The 27,769-nt window shown below is 39.5% G+C and overlaps 1 protein-coding gene across 1 annotated transcript; it reads right to left on the bottom strand.

Moving 5' to 3' along the window:
• Nucleotides 1-154: 154 nt before the first annotated feature.
• pla2r1 (phospholipase A2 receptor 1) lies at nt 155-27,600 on the bottom strand. The gene is made up of 30 exons (XM_046032857.1): nt 27,294-27,600; nt 25,548-25,928; nt 25,171-25,344; nt 23,358-23,522; nt 22,847-22,960; nt 21,784-21,933; nt 21,264-21,458; nt 20,989-21,152; nt 20,533-20,643; nt 17,861-17,973; nt 17,597-17,766; nt 17,249-17,457; nt 16,559-16,704; nt 15,338-15,422; nt 15,092-15,227; nt 14,961-14,996; nt 14,146-14,306; nt 13,037-13,101; nt 11,220-11,323; nt 10,995-11,131; nt 9,097-9,214; nt 8,772-8,911; nt 6,118-6,259; nt 5,194-5,429; nt 3,473-3,653; nt 3,223-3,357; nt 2,703-2,825; nt 2,439-2,615; nt 1,502-1,537; nt 155-1,226 (listed from the first exon to the last, which is right to left on the bottom strand). The coding sequence occupies exons 1-30, from the start codon at nt 27,436-27,438 to the stop codon at nt 1,009-1,011; spliced, it is 4,467 nt and encodes a 1,488-aa protein (XP_045888813.1). The 5' UTR covers nt 27,439-27,600; the 3' UTR covers nt 155-1,008.
• Nucleotides 27,601-27,769: the final 169 nt, after the last annotated feature.

The raw sequence follows: 27,769 nt of genomic DNA, 5'->3' as shown, positions 1-27,769 counted from the left end.
ACTGAACTAATGCAAGTTTAACTTTTGAAAACTCATACAGTAGAATTCAAAATCCAAAACATGTCAGAGCTCTTTGAGTTAAAAAGAAGTAAGTGGACATGACTAAATGGGGAAGTAATGATTTACAGTACACAGAGTTCCTCAGCAACAAAACTGAAGTTGTTACGCCTATCTTGAATTTATTAAAACACAAACAAAATTGTGCTAAATGCATAATTTGTTTTGCATCAGCAGACAAACGTGAACAAAAGAACTAATCCAATCACCAGTTATAGCCTTAGACATTTTCTGTTAGTTTTGAACTTACAAAAAATCTATGGTATCGATAAACAGCTTGTATACTTAAAAATAAAATAAAATAAAATACAAAAGTAATACTGATGACATTGCTGTATCATATGTGCAGCCCCAACAGCTCCATGAAATATATAAAATTACATCAAAAACATCACTATAATTTGCATTTTGTCATCAATCTGCCTTTATGACAATGACAGTTACTTTTGACACTGACAAGTGGAGACTTTCCTTCACTTGTTCAGTTGTTGTGTAAAATCTTTCTTTATTTTCCAAATTATTTTCCTAAAACCTTTCAATTATAATTGATTAACTCCTCATACTAACATACATTAAGTCTCCAGTACCTCTTTTAACAAGTTTAAAGCTCTCTATCATCCCTTCGTCAATATTCTCATTTATGTGATCTGTGTTAGTCTAGAATTTCAAATGTGGGCTCTACAGTGTCAACACAAGAAATATCATATTTGTCTCATTGAAATTATTTGATAAAAAATGAAAACTGTAGGGAGAAACTGGGATCCTTCAAACAGATTCTCAAATTAAAGACAGAAATGTTTGCTGTCATCATCTCACCACTGTCCTGAGGAGTCAGCGTCACAGCTTTGCAGTGTCATGTGGCATTCATACCTGATGGTGAAATGGTGAGACAGACCGAGAAGAGGAGAACAACAGAGACCACAAAAAAAAAAGAATGGGAGTCATTGAGTGCTATTCTCCTGAATGAACCTCCAGGTCTGTGATCAGCACATTTCCATCCGACTCTGTTGCCTGTGAGCTGGTTTGTCTGTAATAAGCGCTGCCAAGAGTAGGAAGCCCCCGAAAACGTGACGCGCTCCTCTTGTACGCAAACCACATCGCTCCTGCCAGCAGGGCAAAGATCAGTACAGCCACCAGCACTGCAGCGGGGATGACACCATGATGTAAACCTGAAAAACCCAACATGATAGCTTTTATGTATGTGATATGAAGGCCCCCTCTTTGAATTACATAGGTACAGATATCTATTTGTGACATGCATCACATTATAACACAGATTCTGTAAACAATGTATCATTCTCTGCATGTTTGATCATACACTGCCATCATTGCTGAGCTTCAAGCCTCACAACGTGAAACAATGTGCTCATGCTTATTGCACCTACTATAAAGCACACATACAATCGTCTAAAGTGTAAATCATTCAAATTAAAGTGCACTTTACCAGTTAGCGGTTCCACTTCCACCTCAGTAATTACATCTGCAAAAGAACACATGCAGTGAAGTTCAATATGACTTATCATGTATCATCTTGGGTATTCAGACCACGTGGTGTGAGCAAAGAACAAAATCTACACTGACATTACATCTCGAAAGATCATCGCCATGAAATGTGATCTTGGTCAAAAATGGTGCAGCCACAGTTATCAAAAGAATCAGAAAGAAAACCTTATTTTGATCTAATTAGTGTTTCCAGCTATTTTTTTCCATCTTGTATCTTGTGACTAAAACTTTGCATACATGACTACTGTACTGTAAATCTTGTTTTTCTGTGGCAAGAACAGACAGTGTTCAGGTTGTAAACAGTAACAAACACTTCTATCATGAATGAATAAATACACATCATTCAGCATACAGTGACGGTCTTCACATGCAGCAGATACAGAGCAACATAATCAATCCTTTGGAGTCATATTTCACTTCGTATAACACTTGGCGACTGTAAATCAGCTTCAACTTCTGAGGAAATATCAAGCTTATCAGCTGCTAAATGCTCCACTGTGTTCACCAGTTAGTTGCTAACTGTCTGCTGTTTGGTGCTGGGTAGGTAGAGTACAGGGGGTTTATCAGTCTCTTTTTCGCTGAAAAACTGATGAGTGAACAAAAACAGTTGAGTTGCGGGCCGGAAAATCAAAACAATGAGATGAAAGAGGCCAAATTGATTGACTGATAATAGCCGCTTTAAATTTTGTGGGTACCAGCACTCAAAAAGTTTTTATGTATTTCACCCTGTGGCATTGTTGCCTGTGTAAAAATGTATATATTATACACAGAGAAGGCCAACAATCTTCCAATATGCTGGGTATGAGCTCAAGACAGGAGGCCCAATTTTCTTTCAGAAGGCCTCACAGATCCAAGTTACGGCCCCTGACACAACTTACTTGAGACAGTTTTGCAGATGAAACCAAGCCGTTCAGTGCACTTTGACAGGTGCCACACACCGTCAACCACCCTGGTAGTAACACAGGCATCTGCAGTCAGCAGCTTAGAGTCTGGGGCTTTGTTGGGCCAGTTTGTGTAGTCCATAGGCGAACCATCCACCCAGGCCAGAGAATCAGCTAAAAGCAGAGGCCACTATTTAATGAAAAGGCATTGCAGGAGATTGTGGTCATCTGATCTGTTATGGGAGGGTGATAGATTCTTACCGTCAATGTTGAAGTACATCCCCAACCATACGGCCTGGTGAAGGAACCCCAAAGACCACAGCTGCTCCAGAACAAAACGATTTTCTGTGTCACTCTCAATGGTCAGGACATCTGAGGTGTTGACTGGAAAGTAGGACAACAAAGTCTTCACTTCTGCACAGTTTAAAGAAAATACTTTATTCTCTTTCTTGCCGAAAATTAGATGAGATTTTTGATACAACTGTCATGTCTGTACAGTAAATATGTAGCTCCAGGTAGCAGAATGTTAGCTTAGCTTAGCAGAGAGACTGGAAACAGGGGGAAAACAGCTAGCCTGGCTGATCACCGTGAGGTTACCAGGCAATGAGCAGAGACTCCAGGAAGTGAATGAGGCTGTCAAAGAAATAGTCAGGCACTTAACCTGCAGCTCTTCTATTTGACCTGTAGGGGGAGTCTGCAATCCATCCTGCAGGTCTTTGTAGTTTTCCATCATATCGTTAAAAATACACATGTATTGGCTACACACCTTATCAATCCATACCTTTCTGTCTGCAGTGCTCTCTTGACTCCTCAAATGTAAGTTTCTGCACCACAGGCTCAAAGTTGTAACAGCCATGTTCAAATTTCACCCACGTTGAGGGACACACAAACTCATATGAGATAAAGGGTTTACTTCCTGTGAGAGAGAGCAGGAGAAAGGCAGAAAATGGTGTATATTTTCACACATGATGAGTAACCCAACAGCTGAAGAGATGCAATGTAGAGCGCTCAGATTTTCAAGTTTCACTGACGTGGTAGGGGAATATGACACAGGGCTCCCGGTAGCTGAGTTTCACAGTCAGCTCTCCGCCAGCCTCCACTCACATCCATGTACACACACTCTCTCATCACAAAGTCTTCATCGTCATCAGCTGCGTCCCAGTGTGTGTACACTGTGTCACTCCCATCTGACCACTGATAATTGATGCCACCCTGTAAGGAAGCACAGTCACCAATGTGTTTGTCAAGGATTGACACTTGTTGCACTATACCAGTAACACTTCACGCTTATTTAGAATGGAAGTTAATGCAGCAGTCCCTCCCATCCCTCTCTCCCTCTTTCTGGCTATCTCTCTCTCTCTTGCCCTTTCTTGCTCTCTCTTTCTTCTCAAACCCTAACCGGTCAAAATAGATGGCCGCCCACCATGAGCCATGGTTCTGCTTGAGGTTTTTGCCTCTTAAAAGGAAGTTTTTCCTTGCCTGTGTCGCCTAGTGCTTGCTCTTGGTGGGAATTGTTGGGTTTCTGTAAATAACATCACAGAGTATGGTCTATACCTGCTCTATATGAAAATCGCTATGAGATAACTGTAAATTGTAAACTTAAATTGAACTGAATCTGTGCATACACAGCGATTTGATTAACAAGAATTGGGGGTAATATACCCTAAAATGTAGGTTGTTTAGTAATAAATATAATTTTTCAATTAGTTTAGATTAACTAATTGAATTTGGTGTTGTCATTGACATTCTCTTACTGTATTGTTCTTTGCTGTGTTGCATCTTTTGCACTTATGCAACCTTTAGTTTATCAAATTATTGTACTTATATAATACCTGTAGGCTGGTGCTGCAAAAAATTGTGTAGTGTCTGAGAAAAAATGTCCCATAAACTGTCAAAGGTACTGGGTATCTGCTATTTGTGGACTATGTATTGATTGTTTTTACTTGTATGTTTCATTTCTCATAATTAAGTTTTATTAAACACAAGAAATCTTCACACCATCTCGGTCACAATTATTGGTTGCTTTAGTTAAGGAAATGCATTTTTCTGTGGGGAATTCCAGCTACTGATTTACCAGGAGTGACACACACTCGTGTTGCGTGATGTAACGATCAAGCAACATGATTATTGATTGTGAGTGTGTGATTACGTGTGGGGTAGGAAACTGACTGCCACACTGTTTAAGAATGCTGATAACGTGCTGTCATGCACAAATTATTCTTTGGTAAAGAAAACAAAAAGCTTCTACCAAATTTTAAATGCATCTCATGAAAGCAGATGGGTATAATCTGCAATTCATGGTCATTAACCTGTATTAAATGTAGTTTTGAGAAATATGCTTACACACATTCTTCCTGCGAGTTGGATGAGAACACCACTCTTATGTGTGTCCAAATGAAACTATAATGTGTTGTTTTTACACTTTGATGTTTTGTAAGGATAAAAAAGAAGTTACATGTTAATTAGTTACATTTACAGTTAATTATAGGCAATTGTTTTAACCTTTGGACAGAGCCAGGCTAGCTGATGCTAAGCTAACCAACAGCTAACTTTAGCCTCATATTTACCGCATAGAAATGAGAGTGGAATTGATCCTCTCATCGAACTCTTGGTAAAAAATTGAATACGCATATTCTCCCAAAATGTCAAACTTTAAAAGATACACACATAATGCCACTTCTCCGACAGAAACATATAGGAGACATACACAGTGCAGAGGTATACAGAATATATTGCATGAGGAGATACATACGTCTTGACTATGCAGTCCAATCCAGTGGGGGACTGCCAATCTATTGACAAGAACAGTAAGGAAAGCCTGGTGGTAGGCATCTGTAATGGTCACTAGGTCAGAATCTTTCTCTGTGCACATATGCATCGCGTCGTACCAGCTCATGTTGCCAGACACAACCCTGTAGCTGCGGCTCCTGTACTCAATATTGTCAGGGAGAGGGTGGTGATAGGAGTGTGTGGGGGGTTTGGATGTATCTGTAACAAGAAAAAAAGGCAAAAGACATGAGTGTGGGAAGAAGGTAAGATACTGGAAAGCTGGGTCAGAATGATTACTTCAAAGTGTTAATGTTTGGGACATACACAATAAATGCATAGTTGATTAGCTGTCACACATATCAATTAAAAGGAATAGTTTAGCATTTCCTTTCTTGCTTTGATAATGTTTTCATAACTAATTAGTGACTTCCTTGAGTCTTGTCTTGCGGAGACTCCAAGACTCTAGGATGAGATATCAAGTGTTTATTTGTGAGCTTTAGAGGTGCATGCTAGCTGCTACACCACGTTTCCAGTCTTTATGCTAAATTAAGCCAACCTCCAACTCTCCTGGCTGTAGCTTAATTTTTACTGACAGATATAGGAGTCTTCTAATTCAACTGTGCAAGAAAGGGAAAAAGTGCATTTTCCAAAATTTCTAACTATTCTTTTAAGGTTAACAAAGCTATGCCATCAATTTTATTTTAAATCAAATAACGCAAGGTCACATGAAAGGAGGGGCCTGGTGTACTCATAGAAATTTGCCTGGCCACCATCCCTGGTGTCATTGTGTTTTTAGAGTTTATTTCATTAGGTTTGACAGCAAAAGAGAAAGAATGAAAAATGTCCAGAGAGGTAATGAAAAACAAACAGAATAAAATCAAAGATAAAGAAACTGAGGGAATCTTACCTTGAGGCTTTTGACAAACAAAGCCATACCCACTCTCACTGCACCTCTCATCGTACCACTTCCCTGTCAGGTGGAAGTTGTGGTTGTTGGACAGAACAGTACATAATGGCTCATCAGCAAATCCACTGAGCCACTCATCCTCCTGGAGATCCATAAAGTACACATTATACACACAAACCCATTCTCAAAAGCGCACATGAAGGTGGGCCATGTCAGTTCACACATCTTCAGACTGATTTTACACTTCGTTTACACAGGAGAACTGATGCTTACAACTTTGTGCATAGACAATGTCAGGTGACTCTCACTTAGAGCACCTTCAAGGCTTGGATGTTTGCATAATTCTCCAAGTTAAATGATCTATTTTTGATAAAACATCAAAAGTTAGAAGCGTGTGCACATAAAAATGTTAGCAATGAATCCATAAGTTATGACTCAGTGATTTGTTTCTGCCCGCTATGACAAAGCTACAGCTCTAAATCACAGCTCAACTGGCTTCTCTATAGGCTAGAGTCGCTGAAGCTTATGGGCTCTGTATCTACCATACCAACCTAACAAAAAAACAAAATAAGATGTCTCAGAAACAACGTTGTAGTAATCATAGTTGTTTTGTTAAATTATCCAGGAAACTCCAGTGGTTGTATTTTGAGGAACAATGAGGATATTAAATTGGAAAGTCAATGATAAATGATAGCAGTGTGCTGTTCTAATACAGCATAACTGTGATCACTTTGAGAGTCTCAAGCTCTGGCATAGACGCACTGAGCAAAAAGACCTGGAGCTTTTCTTGGCTCGCAGTGCAATGCTCAACATAAATTTAAGAACACAATTACACTGATTTTATTCAGAGTATACAGTGGTGTGAAAAAGTGTTTGCCCCCTTCCTGATTTCTTATTTTTTGGAATGTTTGTCACACTGAAATGTTTCAGATCATCAAACAAATTGATATATTAGACAAAGATAACAAAAATAAACACAAAATGCAGTTTTTAAATGGAGGTTTTTATATTATTAAGGGAAAAAAATCCAAACCTACATGGCCCTGTGTGAAAAAGTGGTTTCCCCCCTGTTAAAACATAAATCATGTGTGTTTTATCACATCTTTAGATTTCTCTAGCCACACACAGGCTGATTACTGCCACACCTGTTTTCAATCAAGAAATCACTTAAATAGGATCTGCATGACAAAGTGAAGTAGACCAAAAGATCCTCAAAAGCTTGACATCATGCTGCGATCCAAAGAAATTCAGGAACAAATGAGAAAAAGTAATTGAGATTTATCAGTCTGGAAAAGGTTATAAAGCCATTTCTACAGCTTTGGGACTCCAGTAAACTACAGTGAAAGCCATTAACCATAAATGGCAAAAACATGGAACAGTGGTGAACCTTCCCAGGAGTGGCCAGCCGACCAAACTTACCCTAAGAGCGCAGCGACGACTTATCCAAGAGGTTACAAAAAAAAAAACACAACAACATCCAAAGAACTGCAGGCTTCACTTGCCTCAGTTAAGGTCAGTGTTCATGACTCCACCATAAGAAAGGGACTGGGCAAAAATGGCCTGCATGGCAGAGTTCCAAGACGAAAACCACTGCTGAGCAAAAAGAACATCAAGTCTCGTCTCAGTTTTACCAGAAAACATATTGATGATCCCCAAGACATTTGGGAAAATACTCTGGACTGATGAGACAAAAGTTTAACTTTTGGAAGGTGTGTGTCCCATTACATCTGGTGTAAAAGTCACACAACATTTCAGAAAAGGAACCTCATACCAACAGTAAAATATAGTGGTGGTAGTGTGATGGTCTGGGGCTGTTTTGCTGCTTCAGGACCTGGACGATTTGCTGTGGTAAATGGAACCATGAATTCTGCTGTCTACTAAAAAATCCTGAAGGAGACTCTCTGGCCGTCTGTTCCTGACCTCAAGCTGAAGCCCACTTGGTTTCTGCAGCAGGACAATGAACCAAAACACATCAGCCAGTCCACCTCTGAATGGCTTAAGAAACAAAATTAATACTTTGGAGAGGTCTAGTCAAAGTCCTGACCTGAATCCGATTGAGATGTCGTGGCATGACCTTAACAAAGTGTTAAAAGGCTCAAAAACTCTCCAATGTGGCTGAATTACAACATTTCTGCAAAGGTGAGTGGGCCAAAATTCCTCCACAGCGCTGTAAAAGACTTATTGCCAGTTATCGCAAACCCAACCAGTTATTAGGTTTAGGGACAATCACTTTTTCACACAGGGCCATGTAGGTTTGGATTTTTCCCCCTTAATAATAAAAACCATCAATAAAACCTGCATTATGTGTTTAATTGTTATCTTTGTCTAATAATTCAATTTGTGTGAAACATTTCAGTGTGACAAACATGCAAAAAAAAGAAATCAGGAAGGGGGCAAACACTTTTCCCACCACTGTATACTGTCATAATAATAATCTACATCACATCTATATCACTCTTTCTCTACATTCATAAACAGACACACCAAGACTAAAAAAGGTAATTTTCTGCAAAAGCTGGGACTCTTTTAGACACGATTAGAAAAGTCTCCTGTGGAGGGACACATATTCACATGCATAATATAAATAGACAAAAAAATTGCCTCATTTCATGGTTAACATTATAGGTCAACCTGAAGCATTCGCAGGAGCTTACCGTGAGATAGCTCTTTGGTTCGATTGGAGACCAGTTGGTGTAGCTGACTGCTTTCCCATTGGTCCATTTCATGGTGTCTTCATCCCGTAGACCAACCCACACACCTACAGAGCTTCCCTGGAGCAACATGGTGATGTAGGCTGCAGAAATGATGAGACAAAATGAAAATAAAAAACAAAAACTAAAAAAAATGAGCAGTATGCCTTTCTGACATGCCTAACAAGGAACATGCCATAGGAAAACAAAAAAAGTAATCTTGTCTAGTGATGCTTGTATTTGAAATTATCCATTCATTTCATAGTAGTACAGCTCGCTTTGCCTTTACCTTGTTCAATCTCGTCTTCTATAGCAACCAGCGAACCTTCAAATGCGGAGCAGATGGACTGGGCATCTTTCCAACTCTTTCCCTCCTTTGGGCTGCCAGGGAGGTGAAGCAGGAGACACTGCCAACACAAACACACATCCCACACAAAACATGAATATCACATTGTGAAATGTAAATCATTATGCCCCTATCACCACCAGGACTGTTGTTTGGAGAGGTCAGGATTCAAACTGAAAAAGAAAAAAAAATCCAAGCAAGTAGTCTCCTTTGATCGACAGAGAAGGATGTAATTTCATATTACTGGTGAAACAAGAAAAAAAGCAAACGTTTGGCAGCTGATTTTATGCACTGACAAGAGCTCTGCTTCTCGTGATTACATTTTAGAGAAATTAGGCACATTACACAGGGCATTGTTTACTGTTCATATCCCATGATGTTTAGCTCGTAAAGTTACTTAAATACACTTTAAAACCAGCTAGATAGGATTGCCCTTGTGGTTTGTTTCATATTGTTCTCATCTTTCTCACTCCTCTCATTTCCTGTCAACCCTCTAATAAAGGCATAAAATGCACCCTAAAAGTGCATAACTGTACATAATACTGTTTGTTCCATAGTTTATGTTCAAGGCGAGAAAAGACAGACACTGCCACAAGGCTCTCCATTCTGTTGAATATGCAGAAGAATGATTGTCTTGCTAAAGACATCTGCATCTATTCCAAGTCAATGGGTCTCATTTGGTATGACACTATTAATTTTGTTTTGATGGAAAATACGTTTTTCAGACAAAAAACTATCACCCAATATTGTATTGGGTGATACAATTAGAAAAGACTCTGTGGAGGGACGCATATTCGGACACATAATATAAATAGAACAAACAAAATTGCCACATTTCATGGCTACTAGCAACAGTCTACAGTATTTGAACAATATAGTAATTTATTTAAAAGAATACTAGATTTTGACATCTAATATCAGTCTAGATGAAGAGATTATTTAAGAGAAGATCAGCTGGTTTTGTTCTTTTTTTGAGGTTGACTCAGCTTGAGCGCCATCAGTGGGGGGTTATTCTGAAGATGTAAACATAAGTCACTCAAGAACAGCGAATATAAACACAAACATCCTGCTTCAACCCCAGAGGCAGCTGGGAATTTAGAGAAGTGACCAAACTGATTTGAGGGGGAGAGGGAGATACAATAAAGCATATTTTGCAGTTTGCATCATTACAAAAAAATAAATATAATCAATTTTAAACAGTCACATATTACTTTAACGGCCTCTCCCCACACACACACATTTTGTATTTATAAGCACTATACAGACTTTAATAAATGGTTTATAGCACACTAAAATGTAGTTGTAAGCAGCTAGAAAGGGTTTAACTTTTTCTATGATGACATATTTTATGTTACTACAACTGTGTTTTTCTACATTGTCATTCCTTATCTGTTAATACTCCAGTCCCCATTTATGGGTGCACAAAGAAGGAGTTAATGTTGCTGACAAATACACCAACACAGGCTTATACTGTATCTGCTTAAAACTACATTATACCACTTTTACTCTAACTATAATAAAGTAGGTATTTCTGAGGTTTCTTTGCCTTGACTGAGAGGTCTCCATGACAATTACACACATCCATGATGACTGCTGCTGCTCAACCCAGCTAAGTTCCGGATTGTAGCTTGGATTTTTTTTGTCTCCAAACAAAGAAGATGGCAGCAAATTGTAAACTTCAAACTTCTAAATAAACCCATCATATAATCATGGGTAATGACAGACAATACATCCATATTCCTATACTGTTTCTGTTGCATAAGTCTTCAATATGGGAAATTAATCAGTGATTCGAGAGTGTGTGTGTGCATGTGCATGCATGTCTATGTGTGTGTCTGAACCTTGTGTCCAAAGTAGAGCCATTTCTCCGGACATCCTCCGATGTAGTGCGGCTCCCTGGGAGTCTCCACCACAGACACAGTCTTTCTCTTGCAAACATAGCTGTGAAGATCGCTGCATTTCCTCTGTGACCACTTCCCTGCAATATACAATGAAAACCTCAACACACTCTAGCATGTGCAGGTATACATGCATCAGTGTGTGTTTCTGTATGTGCATATGTTTACCTGACGAAGAGGACACAGTGACACACAATCTGTTTTTCCTTGGGACAACACTGGCACTCTGCTCTGCCCAGTTCTGAAAGTCTACCTCTGTCTGGTCACTCCACCTGCAAACAAACATACAATACATTTAACGAATATTCCTAGCTGATGTCCTTGTCCTACCTGTCAGTAGGTTTTTATGTATGTAGCTAATGCTATGAGAATCCCACCAATTCCAGGACCTGGTCTTTCCTCTCGTCACCTATAATTGGAAAAGCACCCAATCCATGGATCCCACTGTTGCCGCTGTCTTGCTACATATATTCTGCTCAAAATGAAGCTTTGCGTTCGTTTAGGCAGAACACCCAAGTCTCGCTCAATGAAGTCACCAAAGTCACATATCATTAACTTACTCTATCAAGTAATATCCAATTACATTAATCAAGTGTACTAAACAGCTTTGATAAACTGTCAACTGTCATTTCTCAATATTACTAAATCCCACACCTCTGGTTCCGCTGACTGTGCTATGATATTTATCAATTTTCTTTCAAATTTTGCTACAATTTAAACAGGATTTCCAGAAAAATTGGCAAAATAAAATGCATATTTTCATGCATTCCACTACTATTATGCGAATATTAGGAGTCTGACACATCGAGACGCACAGTTACAGTCCAGCTGGGTGCCATTAAATAATTGCAGAAGAGGGTACAACATGATGTCATAATTAAAAGAGCACCAGTCAGGCCTCAAACAAACACAAATGTTGTGGAAAAATTAAAGAAATATGGCATAACTTTTCCTCACTCTGAGTGAACTGAACTTTGAATGCATGTTACATGCTATACATTAGAATTAAATTTTTAAAGCTCTTTCCATTGCTCTTTGTCACATTTTGCTTTGATTAATGCATCGAATTTTCCGGCTCTGCCAAGCATTAACATTTAAAAAAAATTAAATAATACAAATTTCTGTCGTACCCCCTCAGGGGATTTATATGCACGAATTGAAAATCTGCATAAAAACACATGGATGGAAACACACTAGAGGTGCTCAGATTCTTTGAGCTCCCTCAAATAGCAGAGCATTTTCCACCATTTGCATGAAATAGTAATTTTCCTGTCATAGGTGTCTTGGCTGTTGTTTGAACTTATAATCTGTGGATCTGAGATAGCTGTGGCCTACTCTGAGCCTAGGCCAGAATTAGCACAATTTATCTTTACATAAAAGCTCTTTGCAGTGACACATACTGTAGGTGTTCTATTTGTCTTGTCAGACTAGCCTGTATTGTGCTTTGTTTGGGTAGGTAAGTAGAAGAGCCAGTCAGTTGAGGCTTTATATACAGTAAATGTTTTTGTTTATTTAGACAGGTAGGTAGTTTAAAAAACACATTAAGTTAAGAGTTCCTTTTTGTTATATTTCTTTTTTCACTTGGCAACATCTGTAGGCCCTTTTCCCTTTGTAGCAGGGCTCTATTTCTCATTGTATGTATTCAGTTCAAATTTGTTTAAATGATTTGCCCAAATAATAATTTACTTTATTGACATTCAGTTGGCTTCATTTAGATTGTTCCTACAGACCTGGAGCCCATTTCACCAAATTTTCAACATGCATGAGGATTCGAAAACCCTGTAGGATTTGCAAATTCATCTTCTATTTGTGAGGCTGCCACCGTTTGCAATCTATAAGGAAACTGCTTTGTGAAACAGGCCCAAGGGTTGTAAGTACATTAACATTTCTTTACTCAAGATGTTGGACTAAGTGTTGACAGCTCTAATAAAATCAGTGGCAGCAACAGTAAATGTGTAAACTCCAAAACACACACACACACACACCTGACCTCCTCTCCAGGCAGCCCAACGGACAAGCCGATCCACCAGTCAGTCGGGCCCAGAGAGAGCTGAGGAAACACAGTGAAAGGAACAGATATGGAAAAGAACTTGCTTCACTTTTACCCTCCTCCTTTGCAATCCAGTCCTCAATGGGCTGGAAAATCAGCTTTTCAGAGCCTCTTTGACATGAGGGGCCATTCATGAGCTCTCCTTGGCCTGTGCTTCGCCTCTTTCATTGCCTTGTTTTGTTCCCTTTATCCCTTCACAAGCCTCAGTACCACAAGAGACTTCTTTAGTGTGGTCCAAAAGGCTGCTGCCGAAAAACAGCCTTTTTCTTGCTCCCTGTGTGTGGGGGCACTCGAGCATGAAAGTGTCCGCATATGAGGTACGTTTCAGCTTGTCGAAGTGTGTCTCTAAACACTTGAGTTTGTATGAGGAACGAGTGTGTCAATTGTGTTCACACGTGTTTGCTTTTTACTGTGTGTGAATTGCCTAGTGGGCCATTGAGTGAATTAGAGCCTCTGTGATTAAGTATACTGCTCTGGCTGTGTACTCCTCTGTGTTTATGTTCAATGCTCCTGGCATCATGTTGGTCACTGCAATTAGATTGTGAGAGTATTTGCACTGAGAAAAAGTAAATCAATCAGTTGCAAGAGGTGGGATAATTCACTAAAATTCTACAAGGAAAATATTGTTATAATGTGCAGCAAAGTAATTGCAGATGTTGTTTTGTGCAAATTAGGTTTTTGAAATTAAGTGCAACCCATACGTTTTAATTCACTTTGGCAGTAGGAATATTGTTATCACAATACTATCATATACACTTGTGTTTTTACAAAATTTTTATTCTGCCAATTGCCTTAGGGTGTGTGTTTTTGGATAAATTTTGGTTTTAAATGGGAACGATGACATAAATCTATATTCATGTTATGCATTATTCAATTAAATTCAAATGCAATATTCTGGAAACACATTACTACAGTACTGCTGTCTGGTACCACCTCAAAGTCACTATAAAATAGCTGCCATCTTACTGTATGTATATACATATAGTAGTCTGGCCATACTGAAATTCTGTAAATTAATGTATATGAGCAGTGCCAGTAACAAACCCGCCGCAATCGCTCCTTGATGAAGTGCAGCTCCTCTCTGGAGTGAATGGACAGCAGGTATGCTCCCATCATCTGACAGGCCAGTGAGACGGCATCCCAGTCAAAGGGCTGCTTCGCCAGCAGGTACTCAGCTCCGCGGTAAAACACCCAGGGCTCGCTCTCTGTAGGGAAGCCAGGAGAACAATTAAAATACAGTACATATTTTCAAGTAACACAATTTAAAATAATTGATGGGTATAACGAATACACAGTTCTTGTTGCTGACTGACTGATGCTGTTTCACATCTAATAATGCCATTCCACATACTGTTCGTTAACATACAGTAATAAACATAGAAATATGGAAACATGAAAGAATTTTCCAAAGTAATTTGGGTTGGTTTTTTAGCGCACAGAATGTCTGTCAGCAGTTTTGTTTTCCTATTTCTGTGGTTAAAAAGCAGCAGGTTTTTAGCAACGCATCACTGCAAAGCAAAGTGCTGTTTATCTAGAGTAGACAAATGTAGCAGTAGTAGGATTAAAATATGGAGAAAAAGAAATACAATATTAAGAATTTAAGTATAAATTAAAGTATGATATTAAGTGTGATAAGTATTTGTTTGCTTTGGGTTGTATGTGGTTTCAATGGTCAGTCAGTATTTTCTGTCAGATGATAAATGTTTTCAGTTAAAATGTAGAGAAAATTCAAAAAAGAAAGGCCATTTTTTGCCTGGCTTGCTTTACATCATATAATAGTAGAGACATTAACAATATCTACAGCATCAGCATATATGAAGCTCGCCATACGCAGTGAAGTAAATTAAACTTCTACTTACGCTCTGTGTACCAATAGGGTTTTTTCAGTTTATCACCTGTAATATAAATCAGAGTTTGGTAAATATTACAGTATTTATGTGATATATCTGCAGTGAGTCTGTGTGGAGAGTGGTAGTGTGAGGGTGTTTACCTCTGGAAAGCTTGCAGATCCACTCGTGTTTGGTGTCACAGGGCTGCGGCGTGAGCACGTTGGTCAGGTCACTGTAGACAGCACAATCCCTCCTGTCATCCTCCTCGTTCTTATCCTCTATGAAGGACGTCACCACCTGCGCAAAACAGACACACAAGACAAAACCATGATGGATACAAGCTCTGATTGTGACCTCATGCTACAGCAAGGCATGTGGATACTTGGTGAAGATCACTATGTACTTACAGGAGAACCATCAGACCACTCCCAGGCTCCGGGATGTTCAGGGTCTCTCTTATTTAAACCCACCCAGAACCAGCGACCCTCTGTTCTAAAAAACAGGAACAGAACAAAAAACACACTGCAACACAAGTCCATCAGAGTGAGTTGTAAAACTTTGACTAATGTACTTCACCAGCACACTGTGGGATAAATTTTTCCAGTTGCATGTGAGTAAATATAATATATTATATCCTTTCATTTAGTTGGAAGACTTAGAGACCAGACAAATAGGCCATTGATGTGAGACACCATTGTGATCTGGGTGTGGGCAATGTAAATCAAATCGCTTATCACTTTATAGGTTCACTATATATTGATATAGTGTTAACTGTATGTACATTTTGCTTGAAATTCTGAGAATATTTTAATGGAACAAGTACAAAAATGTCTGTTTTTTTGCTAATCCAGTGAATGAAATACCTGACAAATCAAAGTATTTCATCACATTGATGCAAAAACATTCAGAGTGCCCCACTACATTTGTAGGACCTCTTATTTTCCTTGTAGAAGCTTCCGCTTGGTCACATCATTTGAGGACATGGTGCTGAATTTCATTGTTATGCAAATATATCCCTCTGTTAAGCCCAATAACCCTGATCTGTTCCGTCTACTTAGATGTCCAGCAGATGTGAAATATTGGATTTGTCGAATTAATTAAAAAAAAGGAGAGATTCTTGTTATTGGCCCAGAAAACCAGCATGTGCAGATCAAGCAATTCACTGGTACCATTGCCAACAACATCAAGCCTCTGGTAAAATAATTTTGAATCATATCAGTAAGCTTGTCCAGTCCTGTTTTAACCGTCAACAGACTCAAGATTGACTCAAGTTGTTATGCATGCCTTTGTTTCCTCACAGCGGGCCTACTGCAATGGTTTTTAACAGGTGAAATCCACTATTGTTTCACAATTGCAATTGACAAATGTGGTTTGCAATTGACAAATTACTGGTTAACTGACTTATTTATGTGTTGCTTTGTTTAATCACTGGAGATATTATTTTTCCCTGCAGGAAAGTAATCATCTGTTTATAAAAAATCCCACACACAAATACACCACATTTCATCTTCGAAAGCCAATAATTAGATTCTTCACTCGCTACTCTTTTCCGCATAACACCTCAACCGATAAAATTATCAGTTCCCATAACATTCCTGCACTAACGAGGCCCAGAGGGCTGTACCAACCCTTCAAACATGGTACTGAGGAGCTGCTTAACAAACACCTGCTCCTCATTGTGGTGGAAGCTGACCAGCTGAGCCCCGAGGGCCTGGCAGAAGAAGTCTGCTTCCACCCAGGAACGCTTCATCAGGACTTTCTCATCGTGGAACACCTAGAAGAGAAACACTTACTGTCAGCTGAGAGTTACAGATAAAATATACAAAAACACTGAATATCTTTGAGTTTTGGACTGCTGGTTGGATAAAACAAAACATCTAATGATGTCAACATGGTCTCTTGGAACTTGTGTGGGGCATTTTTCACTTTTTATAGACTGAATGATTAATCAATTATTTGATAAAATAACTGAACAATGAACTGATAATAAATGAAAATAATTGTTATCTGACCTTGTGGAAAATATATTGCCTGAAGGCGTGAATGTGAATATGTTTGTCTGTTTATGTGTGTTGATATGTCGTGTCCAGAATGTGCCCTGTCTGTCACCCAGTGCATATTGGGATAGGTTAAAGTCCCCTATGACCATGAAGGATAGAAAATAAACAGGTGGAAGGAATAGTTAGCAAATATTATATTAAGTGTGATAGTGAGGGTCTACTTAGGACCACTTGATCATTGTTAAATAAGAGAGGTAAAGGGAGAATGATTGATAAGAAACATGAGTCAGGACAGGGAAGAGATGAGGAGGAGCCAACCTTAAAACAGTGGAGCAGTCCAGAGTGTGATTCCCACCCTGGAGGACAGGGGGCGTAGGCATCAATGTGATGCTCTGGCAGCTGGACATTGTGGTAACTGCTAATGCTCTGCTTGCACACTGACAAAGCCTTGTGGGACTTGCAGTCTTTCACCTCCCAGTGACCCAAAGCAGGTCCACCTGACATAGCAACACATCCACCAGCACTGACTAAAGAAATAAAAAGTCAAGGAGAAGATGAAGGAGTTGAATTGGAGAAGGTTAAAACGTGTAAGAGATTATTATCATTAAGCCAAATCTCCAACTAAACACACTGACAGTAAACAAAACATTTCCAACAACTGGCTACCTGGCTGGTGTCTATTCCAGTTTGTGAAGGTGAGAGGTAGAGAGGAGCCATTGTGGGGAAGCCATGTGTACTCTCCCTTCTTCTCCTGGTCCATGAGGCCAATCCAGAAAGACCTGCTGCTATTGGCCCCACTCTCACTCAGCAAACTGTTGACAAATGCCTGCTCGAATCTGCATGAGGAAGAAAAGAGGAGAGAAGCTCCAATTGCCAAAAACTACAAAAACATTTTTTTCAATACAATAAATAATTTGCTCAATACACCACCTGTTTCCCACAGTAAGGAGAGGAGCCTTGCAGTAATATCCCATCAGTGCATCTTCATAGCTCTGTTCATGGGTAGTCACCATGTAGCAGAAGTGGCCATGTCGCTTCCAGCCCTGCAACATCAGCAACAAAGATTCTACTAATCGAACTCCATTTATGTTCTATTTACAGCTCTTTTTTTACATTCCACAAGACAAAAACATCATCCGATATAGTACCTTCATAGTGGACTTACAATGATAAGAATGTCATGGACTGAATAAACACTACAAAATAGAGCTACAGGAGTGACATTCAGCATATACACTCTATGTATGTACATCTCTATGTACACAAAAGGCCTATTTCTCTTAAATATTGTTCACAAATCTGTCAAAATCCAAGCACCAGGTATCGAAAATTGTCTAGTACTAAAAATTGCCAGATTTGAGATATGTTTTTACCTACAGTGTTCTTTGATCAGATCCTGATTTAAATCCAAAATGTGCCCGTTTTTATTCAGGCAAAGTTCTTGTACACCTGCTTGCATTTAGACAACATTTCTGAGAACTTTGCTTCTTTTCTTAAACGAAAAAGGGTTTTGAAGTAACAAGAGTAAGACCAGAGGGAGGGCACACATCTTTTATAGGTGTACAAATCACTCCATGGACCCGCGCTTGAATGCTTGTCTAGACTAGACATGCTTTTTATGTATGCTCCCTCTAGATCACTCAGGTCCTCCAAGCACTGGCCTTTTAGTTGTTCCCTGGGTGAGGACAAGGAATATGGGGAGGCAGCAATTAGTGTCTACAGTCCTCGCCTGCCAGATGAGCTAAGGGCATCACAATCTTTTAACACCTTTAAATCTTAACGTAACTTTTTGTCTTAGCATTCCCTTAATCTATTTGAATTTTGAATTTTCTCTATATTATTGTATTTCCATTGTATTTCATTGTAGGCTATTGTTTAGCACATTGTATTGCAATTTTGCATGAAAAGCGCTATATATATAAAATTTGATGTCAACAGTCTACTGCCATGCTAACAGTTCCGTGAGGCTGCACTAAGGTACAGCAGTGCTTTCAGCACAATAACATCGGCATGCTAACATGCTGATACTGAAGTTTTTCCCTGTTTACTCACTATGTCTGTTAGCAACTACATTTGCTAATTAGCATTAAACACAATTTACAGCTAAGGAGGATGGGAATGTCAGCACTTAGGTATTTGTTCATAACCCAAAGTATTGGGTAAATTCAAATAAAAAGTCAGAGGATCACTAAAGTCATTAGAATTTATCCTCTAGGGACCTTGAATATCTGTAGCAAATTTAATGGCAATCTGTCTAATAGCTATGATGACATTTCACTCAAAACCCAAAAAATTCAACCTCATTGCTGCACTAGAGAAAATGTCAGGAGATCACCAAATTCTGCATGCTTCTTCCTCCGGGAACAATGAATGCCTGTACAAAATTCCATACAGCCACACTATTGCTAAAAATGTTTATTACTCAAGGTAAGGTAAAAGTTGCCTTTTTGCATCATTACCAAACCTCAGGTATCATATTGGAAATACTATTTAAAACTTGTGCAATTATATGAAGGTATGTGTGTGTATGCAAGTCTGTGTGTTAGGTTGTGGGGAGGGGGTGTTTTGACAAGTGGTGTCAATTTGCCGCCCCCCTTCACCCCTATATCCCATCTACCCCCCATCCACCCTATACTTGTGTAGAGGCCTACACTAACACTGACATGAAAATTCAAAGCTTTCTTTAAAACGAAAGTTTCTGGAGTTATTTTTAAAACGCAATTACAATCACACACTCCATGGTAAACATTAAACATGGTTACATTTGTTACCTGATTGTACAATACAGACAGTGAAAAGACTAAACTGGAAGATATAGTTTTGTCTGCTAAAACCGTGGCAGGAATCATCAGAGACTGCTCAAGCATGTCCACTGATATTGTTCCTTCAGGGCTCTTTGGCCTCATGAACCGGGGTATGAAGAAGCCTGGTGACTCAGGAGTCTGATATTCTTGTAAACAGAGTCAAGGAGCAACACGAATGCCAGACAATACGTCAGCAGCAGTCCAGTGAATCAGCTCATTGTGCTTCTGAAGGGTTGCCCCTTGCTCTGAAGCTAAACTGCAGCAGGCGTGTGGCTCCGCCTGGTGCATGTCCTGATCTGTATGGAGTGATTGTAGAGCTATTATAACGCTGCACAGCACTATTCTGCCTGACGAGGTTAAAAATAAGTCACTTCAATTTCGGTCAGAAATAGACCATTCGTCTTGCAATTTATTTAGTTATGTAAGAATCTATGAGGTCATTTTTTACTGTACTTAACTAGTGCTTTTTGATTTTAAGACACAACTGTTCTTGCAAAGGGAGGCCCCCAAAAAGGAATACATACGTTAAAAGAAAATCATTACAACCTGAAACCAAACATCTTATGCTTGTGGAAGTTACCATTGCTTTTTTAAACCAGAGTTTTGCCACATTATGAGTAAAGTCTTATCAGAGGTAAATTAAGAACATTAAGTGTTATGTAATAATGTAATGTGAGGTTATTGCAGGTTACTGCACAAAACAGTGCTTGACAGAGTGTTCTTGTCTTGCTCCAAGACACGTCAGCCACCGAGTACATGTTGACTTGGATATATGTACTTGTGTGTTCATGTTCCTACCTCAGGACAACCCTCATCCCAGCTTCCAAGATGATGAACGGGATTTTGGCTTTCTCTTCTACACAAAGCAGGCAGTCGCTCATCGCATGACGCTAAAAGCCAGTTACCTTCCTGAGAAAGACGTTTACATTTTGAGCAACACCCAATGAATGCATAGAAACATTACAGCATACACAATAAATTCATTCATTTGTAAAACTACTATTTTGATAAGTGATTAATCATTATTCGATTAAAGTTGTTTGATGGTTCTAGCTACTCAAATAAGAAATGTGGTACTTTTCCTTGTCTTAAAATATAGTACATTTCTTTGGGTTGAACTATTGATCACCTGTCATCACCTTAGGCTGTAATGTGGATATAGGCCATCCAATTATCAATGAATCAAAAAATATGTTTAATATTGAGCTTCAAGATTGTTTTTACATAAAAAAGCACCAACACAGGGTTTCCCACCTTCCTGTCTGCTTTGGCACAGAGTGTTGCATCCGTCAGGTTGTGAGAGGGATGATATTGGTGCCAGAGAGTGAGAGTTACTGGTGAGCCATCAGACCACTCTACAGTTGGCGACAATGCCTGTTTCCAGAGACCAATCCACACCTCCATACTCTCCCCAGAAACTGCACGCACCAAGGTATTCACACAAAGAAAACAGTATTTAGTATTCCCATGGTATATCCTCAGAGTGTCTGTAACAAACAGAACTTCATGTATTGCATGATGCTCCTTACAGTTAGCCAGAAGGTTGAGCAGCATTTCCACCTCCGACAGCGAGTGGAGGCTGGTAAGGTTTGCCCCTTGAGAGCCACAGGCCCGGGAAGACTCCTCCCAGCTTCCTGCTTCTGCTTCTGACAGCATCCGATAGCAGAAACTATTATGAGGCCACCATCCATTAGCACACTCCGTGTGGATATACTGCCAATCCTCTGTAAAAGAAAGTAGAATCAGGATGGGAGGAGAAATCAGAACAGGACAGACCAGAAGAGCACATTTTTGTAACACAGATTCACAGCAGGCACTGTTCATGTCTAGCCACCAACAGCGCGATAGTTCAAAAGTTCACACCGCAGGTGCATTGCAGCTGTTGAGGCCTGAGCTACAAAAACTAAATAAGCTTCTTGTGGCATTTCCATATACAGTCTATGGGCATTTTGCACTGACTCATAATTTATCCCTGCCATAGTCTAAGAAGATGCAGGGAAGCAGTCAGCATGGCAGGTGTTCATGCGATGTGTGTGCATATGCTCTCACCTAATCGCTCAGCTCTCCGGGTGTCATTAGGTGTCTTCTTGCAGATGTAAGGCAGAGCAGATTCACAGGAAAGACTCTGCCAGTGACCCTCAAAGGCTGAGTTGTAAACTCCACACTGCCGGTTGTCCTGTAGTGGGCTGGCAGGCAGAACTGATGGGAACACAGTGATGGGAGCAGCTTTATTTTTAACCTTTGTTTTTTGTTGACATTTGTGTAAATATATTATATTATATATACACATTTTTAATTTTTTTCTGATGTTATTAAAAAGCGTTTAAGTGGTAACACTTCCCTTTGCCACAAACTAATCTTGCACATTTGATGAAGGTGACAAAATATACAAATTACTACTAAGCCTTGTGATTACGCCAAAGAAAGATATTATTAATGTTACGTTATATGGACTATGAAAATATATGTATTTTGTATATTTTTGTTCAATTAATCAAGTTTAAAATGTAATTATTTATGTATTTTCCTTCCTTTGGTTTATATAAAACTTACATCAAATAATATTTTATATGAAGAGGGAGATACTAGATATCCTATGCAAAACAATGGCATGTTAGATCTGGTAAAATGTTTTCACAGCGGCCCATAATTTTAGTATTTCACATTTGTTGGCTGCAGCCAATGTTAGAGGAATTTTTAATTTGAATCAATGAAGTCTAACAATCTTTATTGTTAAAACTACAACAAACACCATTTATTCCAAATACAAATACAAATTCTAGTACATGCATTGAATAAATAGCATATTGAGGTAATTGAGATCACATTTCTCATTAAATTACATAAGGTATATTGAACTAACAGCTGAGAATGACTGCGGTACACTGGATGTGAAATTATTGCATTATGCATTTCTGAGCTAATGAGCCATCATCAAAATGCATTCCACACAATTTAACTACTATATAATCCTGCTGTTTGCAAATACCTTTGACAAACAAAAAAATCATGAATGTACTGTAAGTATTACACACTTGGTATATTCATGTTAAAATCTCATGAAACAGACACTGTCCTCTCACTGGCCCTGGAGTAAACAAATGATCAGTACCTGTGGTGAAATTGACCAATGATAGAGGCGCTCCATCAGACCACTGCCACCCCCGCCCATCCTTCAGGTGGTTCAGCCCAATCCACACCATCGCTCCAACACTTGCAAGTCGATCTACCACAAGATACAATCACAAATGTATGAGTTGTCAACAAATCTTATCTAATTCCACTGGAAAATAGGTAATTGGTAAATAGTCCGCCAGTCTCACACATCACTGTGTGATTTATAAATAATCTGGACAGCAGAATGATAAAAAAAATACAGAGTGATAGAACAATAACAGAACAATAACTGAAAAGGAGGGAGGGCAAGGCCGCAACCTGATGTGAAGCTGTATGAATAAAGAATCGGTATAGTCCTCCTGTCCCAATGAGCAAGAAAAATATAAACATCAGATTCTAGCACTAGTGCAGTGTAGTTCTAGTGGATGCAATACAGGGACAATTACATGGTGGATGTTTCATTCAGCAGTTTTATTGTCCCTATGTGTTTTCTACCAGATGCCTACCTCTGATGTACCTGTGCTCTGCCATGCTGGTGATGCTGAGCAGATTTCCACCTTGTGCCTGACAGGTTGAGAGCGCCTGACTCCAGGTTAGGATGGTGTACAAGTTGAACTGGTAACATGCCCGCAGCTCCTGGTTTGACTCCCAGAAATGCTCACAACTGGAATCTATGAATAAGGCCATGAATAAAAAGGAAACTGATAAGGAAAGAGGTGAAATGAGTCACTATGAACAAGACTCCAGGTGTGGGTAGAAGTGTATGCATCTTGGTCAACAATGTTGAGAAGACAGCAAAATGTCACTGAAAAGAACACGTTTTCGCATTATATTGTGTTTTTATTTGAACTGGTAACATGCCCGCAGCTCCTGGTCTGACTCCCAGAAATGCTCACAACTGGAATCTATGAATAAGGCCATGAATAAAAAGGAAACTGATAAGGAAAGAGGTGAAATGAGTCACTATGAACAAGACTCCAGGTGTGGGTAGAAGTGTATGCATCTTGGTCAACAATGTTGAGAAGACAGCAAAATGTCACTGAAAAGAACACGTTTTCGCATTATATTGTGTTTTTATTTGAACTGGTAACATGCCCGCAGCTCCTGGTCTGACTCCCAGAAATGCTCACAACTGGAATCTATGAATAAGGCCATGAATAAAAAGGAAACTGATAAGGAAAGAGGTGAAATGAGTCACTATGAACAAGACTCCAGGTGTGGGTAGAAGTGTATGCATCTTGGTCAACAATGTTGAGAAGACAGCAAAATGTCACTGAAAAGAACACGTTTTCGCATTATATTGTGTTTTTATTTGAACTGGTAACATGCCCGCAGCTCCTGGTCTGACTCCCAGAAATGCTCACAACTGGAATCTATGAATAAGGCCATGAATAAAAAGGAAACTGATAAGGAAAGAGGTGAAATGAGTCACTATGAACAAGACTCCAGGTGTGGGTAGAAGTGTATGCATCTTGGTCAACAATGTTGAGAAGACAGCAAAATGTCACTGAAAAGAACACGTTTTCGCATTATATTGTGTTTTTATTTGAACTGGTAACATGCCCGCAGCTCCTGGTCTGACTCCCAGAAATGCTCACAACTGGAATCTATGAATAAGGCCATGAATAAAAAGGAAACTGATAAGGAAAGAGGTGAAATGAGTCACTATGAACAAGACTCCAGGTGTGGGTAGAAGTGTATGCATCTTGGTCAACAATGTTGAGAAGACAGCAAAATGTCACTGAAAAGAACACGTTTTCGCATTATATTGTGTTTTTATTTTATTTGTTTAATATGATAAAAATGCCAAGAATTTCACTGTGGTCTGATTGAGAAAATTTGAGGTGATTATTTGGCATTTTGTCATTATTGGATAGGTCACAGTATAGATATGAGAGAGAATGAGAAATATACTTTAAACATCTTAAAATGTATGGTTTATTTGAGGACAGTAAAAAGACACTATCACACCCTTATGTGATTCAAGCACATTTCCTTTCAAAACCATGTTGCTGTAATAGCTCGCATTCTTCTGGAAAGATTTTGGAACCTGGCTGCAGGGATTTCCCCTTATTCATCCACAGGAGGACTACTGAAGATGAGCACTGATGTTAGGTGATAAGGACTGACTCACAGTTCCATCCCGAAGGTGTTGGACAGGGATGAGTTTAGGGCTCTGCGTAGGTAAGTCAAGTCCTTCCACACCAAACTAACCATTTCAATATGGACCTCACTTTGGGGCATTATGACGTTGAAACAGGAGGTGTCTACATACTTCAGTTCCTTTCTTACTCTGGTGTGTCCTTGTGTTCATTTTACCTTGCACTGGACAGAAGCCCCATCTTTCAGTCTCATCATAGCGGGTGGTGGTAGCACACCACGGCAAATGGTCCTCACGCCCCTCAGTCGTGCACTCAGAGTACCATTTGTTGTTGTATTTAAAGGGAAAAGCGCAGGGCATGCCATGTGCATTTCCCAACAAAGTGTGGATATCTGCAAATAAAAACACAGCCGGTATAATTTGAAATGACAAAGGTCCTGTGCAGACAAATCAGAGAGTAACTAAAATGATTGCTGTGGTGACATTTATCGTGATAATTATCGATATCGAATGATATTAATTTTTCTTTTATCGTGATAACCTTTTTACCCATATCTCTCAGCCCTAAAACATGCAGGATATTTTAGGTGTTTACCTTCATATGGATATGAGCAAGGCCCCTCGCTGGGCGTGTTGTACCTTTTCCACTCATGATAAGAGTTTTTCTTTACCACCACCAAACGTCCGGCCACAGCCACCCTCCACTGGGATGCCCCATACAGCATGTTTCCACTGCAACGCCACCACAGCACAGGGAGGGTTGTGTCACACTCGAACGTGCCAAGAGGCTGCGTTGTGTCCGAGATGTTGAGGCCCAGGCACATGCTGGTGCCCAAATTGAAGAGGCGATGTCGGGAGACCCACTTCCACAGCATGCGTCGCGTGGGCCGCTCGCAGTCCTCCAGCACCAGGTTAGAGCGATCCACGGTGATGCAGCGTTTCAGCGGCTCACTCTCCAGGATGAACAGACCCTTTTCTGGAAACACATGGGGGAGGAAGTTAGGGAGTGAATGTGTATCATAGAGACTGGACAGTGGACTTTTTTTTTTAGATGTTTCACCACCAAAATGGAGCAACATTCAAGCTAGATAAAGGCGTGAAGGAACCTGTTATCTTCCAAAACAAATAACAGTTTGTATAACCCGCATGAGATGATCTTGAAGGCCTGGGATCAAAACTGTTGCATGTGGGGCTGTTTTTTCAGTGTCTGGATATTCTTCTGTATTTACTAGAATGGACTATACCATAACACTAATTTACACACACAACATTATATTGTGTATTTGAGGCCTGATCTGATGTGGACAATGTGAGTATCATGATAATGGTGACATGCAATTTGAAAGCTATTTATTTTCATTTTGAATGATCTTTTGATCATATATTTAATTAATCAGCTAAGATTTAAACAAATAAGTATATATATACAGTTTTTTTCTCACACTGTCAGCACACTCAAATTGCTTGTTTTGTCTAAAACCCAAAAGTATTCAATTTACAATTATACTGAACAGATAAAACCAGCTTGAACCAGTTCATCTGAGCCTTTTTTTGATTGACTGAACAACTGTAACAATCCATTATTATCAGAATTGTTGCTGATTAATTTCCTATCCCTTTGACTAATCATATCATAATTGGCATCAACTCTAATGCAATAATAAAAACAGAATCAGCAAAATATCCTTATCTATGAGAAGCTGGAAACTGAATGTTATTTATTGATAAATTAACAGATTTTTATAATTGTCATTAACTATATTACTAATTGACTAATCATTTAAGCCATACTGCAGACATAATTATGTGTTAACCAGACTGCTGTTCAGTATGGGATGCATGATAAATAACATCTGAATTTTCCTTATTCAAATTTCGCTTGAAGTTTAATAATGTTTATTTTCAAGAATGAGATTATCTAGGAGACAAACAACCTTGACAGCTTCAAAATTAACTTGCACACAATGGAAAAGCTTCCACTCAGCTTCTGGGTGTTCCTTTGTTACAGATAATAAAAGTCACTGTTGGTAATGTGAGCCAGGCTACAGCAGTGGCTCAAACTGTGGTTCTGAGGACACTAGGGGACTTGAAGGTAGTTTTGGTGGATACACACTGGAGAATAGTGGAACCTCAATGACCTTCGCTTCACACGCAAGACAGCAAATCAGCACAATGAGAACATGTTAATAATTATTCTCATCTCCCCACACACTATCCAGTAGTTAACGTTAGAACAAGTACAAGAACATCCTATAAAGATGTAAGGCGTATTTTGCTGGAGGTCTTTCACATTATAGAAAGGACCACCGAGCAGCAGATGCATCCAGATGAATGGACTTACTGTGAAACTCCATGAGCTGGGTTTTCTCCAGGACCTCATCGTCCTCCTCGGTGACACACAGGCAGCTTTTTGCCAACAACATTGCTGCACAAATAGTCGCCACAACAGCCAGGGAGTCGACGAAACGAAACAACTGTCTTAACATTTCTACGGCGGGATGCAATGTTGAAGTGCAAATGTCCGCACATTCCGAGTCTCCTGGTCTGAGAGAGTATTTTTGTGGCTCCTTGTTTTTCCTACATAGAAAACTTCGGCCGAGTGAAGTTTTTCAGCGGGGGACCAGCGACGTCACGTCTGACGGAGGAGCTGCTGTTGCTGCTGCTCTCCGGTCTGCGAGCTGCATACCGCGTACTGTTTTCACTGGGACGGTGCCACAAAACGTTTTTTAGACTGAACAAAAGGGCTCCAATAAATAAACAAAAAAAACACATCGTTAGTGGTGGAATGTCAGTAAGTACATTTACTCAAGTACTGTG

Source organism: Micropterus dolomieu, linkage group LG20 (assembly GCF_021292245.1).
Source record: "Micropterus dolomieu isolate WLL.071019.BEF.003 ecotype Adirondacks linkage group LG20, ASM2129224v1, whole genome shotgun sequence".
NCBI classification, from domain to species: Eukaryota; Metazoa; Chordata; class Actinopteri; order Centrarchiformes; family Centrarchidae; genus Micropterus; species Micropterus dolomieu.
Note: the sequence above shows the minus strand (reverse complement) of the source record. Positions and strands in the feature narration are given on the sequence as shown.